Source organism: Larus michahellis, chromosome 9 (assembly GCF_964199755.1).
Source record: "Larus michahellis chromosome 9, bLarMic1.1, whole genome shotgun sequence".
NCBI lineage: Eukaryota > Metazoa > Chordata > Aves > Charadriiformes > Laridae > Larus > Larus michahellis.
Window position 1 is genome coordinate 1,970,181 of NC_133904.1, and position 10,026 is coordinate 1,980,206.

The following is a 10,026-nucleotide window of genomic DNA, read 5'->3' on the forward strand; positions in this document are numbered from 1 at the left end:
ATAATAGTTCATTTTTGCACCCGTGTTGGTAAGCGCTGCCGCCACGCACGGTGTGCTGGGCAGGTGAGCTCGGCAGAGGCCGGACGGAGAGCTGCTGGGGAGAGCACGGCTCCGGCAGCCCGGCACGAGAGAAACGGGAGCTGGGAAGGCACCGTGCCCCAGAGCCCGGCTGCGGGCCCTGATGAGGGGCTGGGGTCAGGAGCGAGAGCCCCCCCGAGGTGCGGCAGTGCCAGCAAGCACAACACACGCCCCCCCCCATGCCAGCAGACAGGGTCAGACACCCAGAACAAGCTCCTCCGTGGTCCTCCCTGTGCCACCCCCAGCCCACAAGGTGCCAGTGACAACCCAGCTAGAGATGTGTGGAGAAGCATATAAGGAAGATGACTCAGCTGCTCCACCACAAGCTCCAAAGAGACCCAAGTATTTCATTCCTGCAAGCCTCTCGGCTTGCAGAGCTCAACTCTACCTTTTTATTCACCTCTTTGCTATCGTCTCCCTAGTCTACACATCCCTTCCATGTCCCAGCAAGGTGATCCCCCTTCCCATAGGTTTACCTGCATGAGAGGTGCCACCAGCAACCCCAGCACCTCTGCTCCCGCTCAGGGTTGCATACCGCAGACAACTTCTGAAGCTCACGAGGATGCCCGTCCCCAGACAGGCCACAAGAACTTTGCCTGATGCTCTGAGAAACAAGAGCCCAAGAGAGTCAGGTGTGCTCCCACCCCAAGGGTTTTGTAACCTTCAGCCCAGCCAGCTGTGTCCACTCTGGCTCACCCACAGGTGACAGAGGATGCTGCTCCTGCTCCAGCACAGCTGATCCCAGAGTCAGGCATTCTCTGTCCCCTCCCTGCCGAGGGGAAAAGCCATAGAACCTTAGAATCATAGAATTGCCGGGGTTGGAAGGGACCTTTCCGATCACAGAGTCCAACCATTAACCCAACTCTGACAAAAACCATCACTAAACCATATCTCTAAGCACCACGTTCTGCCTGTTTTTTAAATCCCTCCAGGGATAATGCCTCCACCACTGCCCTGGGCAGCCGGTTCCAATGCTTAATAACCCTTGCAGTGTAAAATTTTTTCCTAATATCCATCCTAAACCTCCCCTGGGGCAACCTGGGGCTGTTTCCTCTCGTCCTATTGCCTCTTCCTTGGGAGAAGAGACCCACGCTGAACTGCTGAGGGGGATGATGCCTAATAAAAACCGCGGGGTTTGATCGGAGACTCCCGGGGGGATTTAGGCTGGGAGGCACCTCTGGAGGCCCCTGGCCTGCCCCCAGGGCTGCCCGTCGGCGAGGGGAGCTGCTGGGCAGACACGGGCCCCAAAACGCCGGCAGGATGCGGCCGTGCAGGAGCAGCCGGTCCCATCCCTTTGCCGAGCATCCCCGCCGGGTGCCGCCGGATCGGGCCCGGCAGCCGTTGTGGGGCGGCGGGGAGGGGGAGCACGGCGCATCGCGCCCGCTGGAGGAGCCGGGGGGGCGGTGGGGGGGGTGAAGAGGGGGCTGCAGCACCGTCTGCGCCCACGCGGTGGCGGCCCAGGCCGCGGAACCGCCGCTGCTCCGCTTAATGAGAGTCCCAGAAACTAATTACGACAGATCCGCGCTGCGGAACTCCCGGTAAAACGGCTCGCACCGCAGCAGCCCCGCGGGCATCGCCGGGATGGGCAACGCGTAGACCCCACCCGTCCCCCGAGCGCATCACGGCCCCGGGGTTCTCCCGGCCCCCGCGGCAAGGAGCATCCCGCCCTCCCCGGCCCCGGCAGCCCCGGTGATGCTGCAGGACCGCGGGGCGACATGTGACTCCCCCCGGTCCCTCCCGCCCCCGCAGCGCCCCAGGACCCCGGTCGCAAGGTGCATCCCCCCCTCCCCGGTCCCCCGCCCCGGTCCCAGCCCCACCGAGATGTCGTGCTAGGTTAATCCTGGGTTGAAACCAGGTATTTAGGGCTAATAGGTGTGCGAGCACCTCCACACCCGCTCTCAGAGCTCATTAATGTAATACTTTCATGTGTGAAACGAGCATATAAATGGGCATTAATGAGCTCCCGGCTGCGGCGCGGAGGAGGAGGGGGAAAGGGAAACTTCGCAGGGGAGCGGGCGGCCCCCCCCGGCTGCGGCACCCGGTGTCGGCCCGCCCCGGGCCCGGGGGGGCCGTGCGAGCCCCTCCCGCGGCGTGCCCGGGGTGGGGCCCCCGCAACCCGGGCCAGCCCCACGCACCAGGCGGCTTCTTAAAGTCGGTTTTTATTAAAGAACCAAAATCACGTACAGAGGGGTCTCTCCCCAGAGCGGGCGAGCGTTGTTCTGCCTCCGGAGTCGCGGACCGCCCGTTAAAGTGCCGTTACATCCATGAATTTACAATGGGATGGTGAGGGAGGAGGGGGCCCGAGGGAGGGGGCGGAGGGGGGGGGAATAAATATACATCATAAATAAATAAAAATCCAACAAATACTGTACCAAGAGAATCACAGTACATTTATATCCATTGCACATAGCCACTTTTGTTTCCAGTCTGGACAAGGGATGAAGAAGCGGACACACAGGGAGGGATGGGAGAGGCGGAGCGGGGGGGCCCTAGGGGGCGCGGGGCGCAGGGGGGGGGCCCGGCTCCCCCTCCGGCCGGCCCGGGGCCGCTCCCCGCCGTATTGCCAGTCCGAGGAAAGACGGGCTCCGAGTCCTCTATGTACAAGTGTCTCCTCGTGGAAATGGCTTGTGTGGGCTCTGCCCGCATGGCTTCGGGGTCCGGGGTGGGGGGTGGGGGGGGTTCCGGGGGGCTGGGGGGGCGCTCACTGGGGCAGCAGCGGCGGCTTGAAGGAGCAGTTCCCCGTGCAGTGCCGCGGGGTCAACATTTTGCAGGAGAAGTGATGCAGCGCGTCGTGGGCCTCTGCAAAGCGACAGAGCCGTCACCCCCGGACCCCCCCCCACACACGGGGAAAGGCGGGGAGAGGCAGGGTGTCGGCCCTTCTTAGACGGTCTGTGCCCCCCCCCGTCCTGCCCCGGTACCTTTCAATTTCTGCTGGATGGCGTAGCGCGCTTTCCTCTCCTGGTCCAGCTCGTTGCACAGCGTATCTGGGATGGGGGGAGAGCATCACAACGCGCCGCGGGGGTGGGGAACGGGACGGGAGCGCGGCCGCCCCGTCGAGGATGCGCTGGTCCGAAGGGCAGCGCGGGTGGCGGGGGGAGGGAATACGGGGATGGATGCGCGCAAAGCCGGGCACGGCTTCCCAGGTAATTTTACGCCTCGCTTTTTAATTTAGCCCGGGTGGAAATTGCTGCGAGAGGGAAGGTTCATTCGCTCCCGTGTAATGATGCCTCGCAGCCGTTTTTGCGGGGCGGCTCGAAATCCCGAGACGAGTGCACGAAGGGATATCGATTAAAAAAAAAAAAAAGAGAGAGAGAAAGAAAAAAGAGAAAAAGGAAAGAAAAAGAAAGGAGAGAGACAAAAAGGAGATAAAAAATAAAAGGAATAATTGCGGGATGGCCTCGGCCGGGCCGTACCTCGGACGATCTGCAGCTGCTGCACCATCTCCTCCCGATACGCCAGCTCCCGCTTCATCTGGTCCTGGAAGTTATCTGCGGGGACAGGGGGGTCAGCACCGCTCCCCGGCCGGGGCGCGGCGGCGGGGGGGGGCGGGGATCGGCGGTACCTTTCAGGCTCTGGAAGTCCCTCTCCAGCTTTTTCCTCAACTCCATTTGCTCCAGGACCAGTTTTTGCAACTCGTCTGTTTAAAAATACATGGCAGGGTTGAGGGGACCCCGCACTTTTCCATATGGAGGCGGCTCAGCGCGCCGCTAATCGCATTACGTTACATTAATCACAGGAGTTAATCACTCCTGCAGAAAACACAAATACCTCGAGCCGCGGAGAGAGGCCGGGGGGTCCCGACAGCCCTCCCCGCCCCCGCAGCCCCCCACCCCGCCGCGGGACGAGCCCCCGCCTCACCTCGGGCCAAATTTTCGATGTCCTTTTCCACCAGCTGCGTCCCGGCGACATCCATGCCGAGGCCGTCCTCTCCTGCGGGGCCGGGGGGGCAGAGGGCCGTCAGCCCCGCCGCGGGGGGCTCCGCCGACCGCGCATCGCCCCGCGGAGGGGCCGCGGCGGAGCGCGGACCGGTGCTTACCTCTGTCGGTATTTACAGGGCTGGGATGCGAGACATTCCTTTGGTCCTGATAGGATTTTCTGGTCTCTAAATCCTCTGCCGCGGAGTGATTGTCTTCTTTATCTTGCTCTTAAAGGTAATAAACCGATTTTCAACCATAAGCAATGAAAGTATGGTCCTGATATATCCTTAATTACATAATTACGGACAAAGCCCTCGTTAAAACCTTCTTAGCGGACATCCTAATCGCTTTGCTATTGGAAAGTAGCTTGCTGGCAGGAGCTTTGCCCCGCCGTGCCTTGTGCGGCCCCGCCAGCCCATCCCCACCGCACCGGCCCCGGCCCCGGCCGACGGCGGCATCCCCGGGCCCGGGGAGGGCCCAGCCCCGGCCCCCATCCGGAAACCGTTTGCGCTCTCTTTTCTCCCGAAATCCCCCAAACGAAAACGGCGGCCCCGTTGTCCCCCCGGGGCTGAGCAGCCGGCGGGAGCGGCGCCCGGGGCCGCGCCATCCATGCGCACCGGCCTCCCGCCCCCCGGCCCCCTTTACCCTTCGCCTCGGGGGTGCACAAGTAGGCGGCCGGGGCTCCCAGGGAGGCGGCGGTCTTCAGGGGCTGCAGGTGCTCCCCCCTGTCCGGCGCGTACACCTACAAAAGAGGGAGTCAGGGCGGCGGCGGCGGGGGCCCCGGGGTCACCCCCGGGGGCAGAGTTCCCCCCACGCCCCGTACCTCGTAGGCGCCTCTGCTGCTGCTCCGCTCGGGGCTGCCGTCGGGCGGCTGGCCGCCCTCCTCCGCCGCCGGCTCGCCCGCCTTCTCCTCGGGCCCGTCGGCCCCGGCGGGCGGCGGCGGCGGCTCCTCGGTCCCGGCCAGCAGCCGGGGCGGCGGCGGCTCCCGTCCCTCGGGGGGTGCGGCGGCGGCGGCGTCATCCTCCTCGTCCTCCGGGAAGCGGTTGGACTCCACGTCCACCTCGGGCTCCTCGGCCGTGTCCCCCCCGGGGGAGAGCGAGCGGTAGCTGGAGCTGCCCTCGCTGAGGAAGTCCGGGGAGAGGTAGCCGGGGCCGCGGGGGCCCGCGCCGCCGTACGCCTCCCGGGTGCCGTAGAGCTTGGCGATGCTCTCGGCGTCCTTCACGACCGGGCGGAAGGCGGAGAGGTAGCTGCCCTTCCTGGGCAGGGGCAGCGGGGGGAGCAGCGCTTCGTCCCCGGAGCGCTCCTCCTCGCCCGCCGCCCGCGACAGCGCGCTGGGGCAGCGCTCGCCCTCCGCCCCGGCGCCCTCCTGGGGGGTAGCGCTGCTCCTCCCGCTGCCCGACGGCTCCGAGCCCTCCAGCTCGCCGTGCCGGCCCGACAAACCCGGCGGTTCGGCCGCCGCCGCCGCTGCCGCCGCCGCCGCCGCCACCACCACGGCGGTGGCCGCCGCCTTGGCCTGGCTCTGCGCCGGGTAGGGGGGCACGGGCAGGCTGCCGGCGGCCGGCCAGAAGACGGGGAAGGAGGGGTAGACGCCGGTGTCCTTGGCGGCTCCGGGCTGGTGGGGCGGCTGGGCCGGTTGGTGCGGGTGGGGGTGCGGGGGTCCCCAAAACATGCCGGGGGGCAGCGCGCCGCCCTTGCCCGCCTCGCCGCCCCCCGCGCCGCCCAGCGCGTCCTCCTGCTTTTTGGGGCAGAGTCCGAAAGCGGCGGCGGGGAAGCCGTAGGGGTGAGGGAAGAGCGGCGGCGGCAGCTTCTGCAGCATCCCGAAGCCCTTGCTGGGCACCGGGATCACCGGGTAGCTGCGCACCCCGCCCGCCCCGCCGTGGGCCCCCGCCGCACCGCCGTGCGCCGCCGGTAGCCCCAGCGCCCCGCGATCGCCCGCCGGCTCCTGCCCGCTGCAGCGCAGGCTCTTGTGCGCCGGGGCCAGCTCGGGGCCGGCGGGCGGCGGCGGGTGCAAGGCGGCCTTGGCGGCCGGGGAACCGGCGCCGGGCCCGCCGGCGGCCGCCCCTTGCAGGGAGAAGGTCCGCTTGCGGGTGCCGCCGTTGAACATGGCCTTGACATCCTCCCAGGCGTGCGACAGCTCCTCGGTGGCCGTCTTGTCGCTGAGCTTGAGGTGGCGGCGCCAGGAGTTGAAGTTGGCGGCGTCGGGCTGGGTGTACTTGGAGTCCGGGGTGCGGTGGGAGTGGAAAATGAACTTGTTGGGGGAGAAGTACATGCTGCAGTAGCTGCACTTGATGCACTTGGCGCGGGAGCTGTTGTAGCGGGCCGGGATGAAGCTGCCCCGGGAGCCCCAGGCGCACTCGTGCACCACGTCGAAGGCGAAGTTCTCGGGCAGCTTGGGCGGCTTGTGCTCGCCCAGGAAGGACTTGCAGAGCCGCTCCGCCTCCCGCTTGGTGATCATGCCGCAGCGGCGGGAGGAGATGGGCATGGCCCCGGCCCGCCGCAGGATCTCCAGCTGCACCGGCGTGCACTGCACGCAGGTGATGCCCAGGGCCACCCGCCGGTTGTGGATCTCATTGTAGCTGTAGTTCTTGAGCAGCGTGTTGGAGATCTGCGCCAGGCACAGCCGCTCCTGCCCGTCGATGACCAGGGACACGATGGGCACGCCGTACAGAGAGGTCTCACCCACTTGGTTGGGCTTGAGGGTATTGGAGCCCTGGTACGGCTGCAGCTCTTGCTTTGAATTTGGGGAGGAGCTTGCATCTCTCCCATTTCCCATCTGACTGGCGATCGCCTCCATTCCCCTCCAAAACGCCCCTGCAAAACAAAATCGGAGAAAGGCGCGGGTTAGAAGCACTCCCGGGGCCCCGCCGCCGCCGCCGCGCCCGGCCCACCGCTCCCGGAGCCCCGGCCGGTCCCGCTCGGCGCTGCCGGGCCCTGCCCGGAGCCCCCCGGGAGCTGCCGCAGGACCCTCCCCGCCGCGGGCGGCCCGGCCGGAGGGGTCTGGCGGATCCGTAGCGCATCCCCCGCGCCGCGGCCGCCGGTACCGAACCCCGCCGCATCCGCCGCCGGGCGCGGACACGCGGCCGGGCGGCCCCGGGAGCTCGGCGACAGCGGCCGCCCGGGGCAAGGGCGTCCCGGAGGGGGGGTGTCACCCCACACTCCAGCCCCGGGTCCCCGGGAGGTGTCGCGTCCCTTCCCTTTGTGCCGGCTCGCCGAGCCGTGCCGGGTCGCCCGTTGCGGCGAGCCCCGGGCGGGCTCCAACGAAAGGCGCCGGAGGATGCGACCGGCGCGTCCCGCGGCGGCAGGGCCGCGGGGGGGCGAGCCCCGGGCCGGGCCGGGCGGGCCGAAACTTGCCGCTCGGTGCCCGCGGGCGGGCGGAGCGGGGCGGCGGGCGCGGCTGGCCGGGAGCCCCTTTGTCGTGTCTCCGGCAGGCGATTAGGAACGGGCGGATTAGGGGCCGGGGCGGGCAGGTCCCGCAGCACGTAGCAGCAGAAGGGCAGCAGCGAGCCGGGCAAATTGGCTTAGCGGGGAGGGCTCACGGCGGTAAGCCGCTTCCGTGGTAATTACACGAAATAACGGGGAGCGTCTCTCGAAAACGCGCCCCGATTTCCGCGGCCCCCCCCGCATCCCCATCCCCTCCATCCGCTCCCACTTACCGCTCCGTGGAGCCCGGCTGGACGTGCAGGCTCTCCTCGGGGCTAGGGGCCGCAGCCCGGCGCCGGGGCCGCCATCAGCCGGGGTTGAGGGCGGGGGGGGGGCCCGTCCCCACCGAGCCCTTTCCCGCGGGCAGCCGCCGGGGCGCGGGGCGGGCGGGCAGCGGCGCGCCCTTCACCGACGCCTCGGGGCCGCCGCCCGCCCCGCCGCCGCCGCCGCGTCCGCCCGGGCGAGATGCAACAAGAGCGAGTGACCAGCCGCGCCACCGAGGGAGGATCCGGATCCGTACTTGGAGACGCTGCACATTGATCCGGTGACAGCTAAAATAACGGGAAGACACACCCACTTAGCACCAGCATATTTACATTAACTGCCTCCGGGACCCCGCGGCCGTCAATCACCGATGCGCTCCAGTCAATCACGGCGCGGCTTTAAGGCACGGCGGAACGGGGAGGGAGGGAGGGAAGCGGGGGGGGGGGGGGTGTGGGGGGCCGCCACCGAGCGGGGACCCGCCCGGGCTGCCCGAGGTAAGAGCGGGGATAAGCCCCGGGCCGCACCTGCGCGGGGCTCCGCGCCGCTCCGCGCCTCCCCCCCCACCTCCCGCTGTGCGGGCATCCCTGGGGGGGGAGCGATGCTCGTTGAAAGTTTGCGTGGGGAGAAGGCGGCAACGAAAAGAGGAGCCCGGGGGGGTTGGCGGAGGGGGCCCATCGAAATCGGGGATGCGCTGCTACCGCGCACCCCCCGCCACACACACACACACCCCCCTCACCGGGGCGCCCGCTCCGCCGGCGGGGCGCGGATGCGGGAGCGGTGCCGGGGGTGAGGCGGGGCAGGGGGGGGACATCGGGGCGGCAACGAAATCCCCGGGAGGCGAGGGCGGGGGGGGGCGCGCCCGTGTTTTTTCGTTCCCCACGGAGGCCCCCGCCGCGCCGGCAGGACCGGCGGACACCGGAGCGGGGGGGGGGGTCCTGCCGGCGCGGCGGGGACCCGTAGCCGTGTCCCTGCCCTGGTTGGGTTCCCGCATGCGGCGCTCGTCACGGCCACGTTAATTAAACTGTAATTAATCATCGCGTCCGGCCGCGATCGGCGCAATTACACTGATCAAACAGAAGTTAATAACGGCGCGGATCGCCCCCAGCTATCACTTTTGTGTATCCCCCCCCACCACCACCTTCACCCCCCCCCCCCCCCCCTCTTTCCCCGCCATCACCAGCGGCGCCGGGAGGATGCGGCGGAGCCGGCGCGGAGCGAAACGCAGGTGCGGAGCCACCCACCTCCTCCGCGCTCCCCGGGCCGCTGCGGTTGAACCGGGGCCCGGTCCTCTCGGGAAAGCGGCCGCGGCTCCCCCCGGGACGTCCCGTCGTGGGTGGGTTGTCGGGGAGGGGGGGGGGGACGCCGACCGTGTGCTGTCGGCCGGGCCTTGCGGCGCGGCCTTCCCGCGATGATCGCAACCCGAGCCGGTAATTATTCCTCGCCTTTTAATTATTTATCTCTCCCCCACCCCCGCCCCATCCTCCAGCTCAGCGGACGCAGGAGCGCGGTGAGACGCACCCGCTGTGGGGCCAAGCCCCGCTTGCCCTTCTCGCCGCCGGGTTTCGGGGTGATTCCACGGCCTTAAATACCCGCAGCGGCTGCGGAACCGTCTGCGAGGCCACGCCGGGCTGCGAGGCAGCGGCAGCGGCGCAGACCGAGCCGGGACCCCCTGCTCCCGCGGCGGCACGTCGGGGGGGGGGTGTGTGTGTCGGGGGGGGATTCCGAGAGGATGCGGTTCTTCCCCGTCCCCCTCCGCCGTGCCCTTCCCCGGGCCGTGCGGCTGCCCCGGTGCCCGCAGAGCTTCTCCGGAGCCCGGAGCGGCGGAGCCGGCCCGCGGCTCGCCCCGACGGCGGTGCGGCAGCGCGGAGCCCCGGGGCGGGGACGGGGACCGGGACCGGCCCCGCCGCTCCGGCCGCTCTCCCCGCCAGCGCCCCGCTCCTCGCAGCCGCCGTATCTTTTAACAGTTGAATTGACTGCAGTTTTTGTCAGTTAATTAGGTTTAATTTACATAATTAGTACAGTATAAAGAGTATTGGGGATAATCAGGAGGTACGTCTCGCTTACTGTGTAAACACGGATTCGGAATTAAAAATCAGATGTAATTAAGGCGTGTGCGCGCGGCTTTTAATTGTAATGAATTTCTAATTAACGCTCAACGATCGCCGCACGCGAGAGCCGGGACGTTTGCGGGATCCGCCGCCGCCCCGGGAGCCCCTCCGGGGGCCGCCGAGCGGGTCGGGGTGCGCGGCCGCGGAAGGGGCGCAGAGGGGCGCGGAGGAGCCGCGGCCGCCGGGGAGGCGGCGGGCAGGGCGGTGCGCCCCGACGGGACACCCCCCCCCCCCCCCCT

General features: G+C 68.3%; 1 protein-coding gene across 1 annotated transcript; it reads right to left on the reverse strand.

The window, feature by feature from the left end:
- Window positions 1-2,768: 2,768 nt before the first annotated feature.
- SKOR1 (SKI family transcriptional corepressor 1) lies at window positions 2,769-7,772 on the reverse strand. Its single transcript, XM_074600859.1, is given in 8 exon segments — window positions 2,769-2,877; window positions 2,997-3,062; window positions 3,492-3,566; window positions 3,641-3,715; window positions 3,937-4,008; window positions 4,115-4,222; window positions 4,641-6,806; window positions 7,649-7,772. Coding segments are annotated over 7 exon segments (2,643 nt in total). The 5' UTR covers window positions 6,790-6,806; window positions 7,649-7,772; the 3' UTR covers window positions 2,769-2,779.
- Between the last annotated feature and the right edge of the window lie 2,254 nt (window positions 7,773-10,026).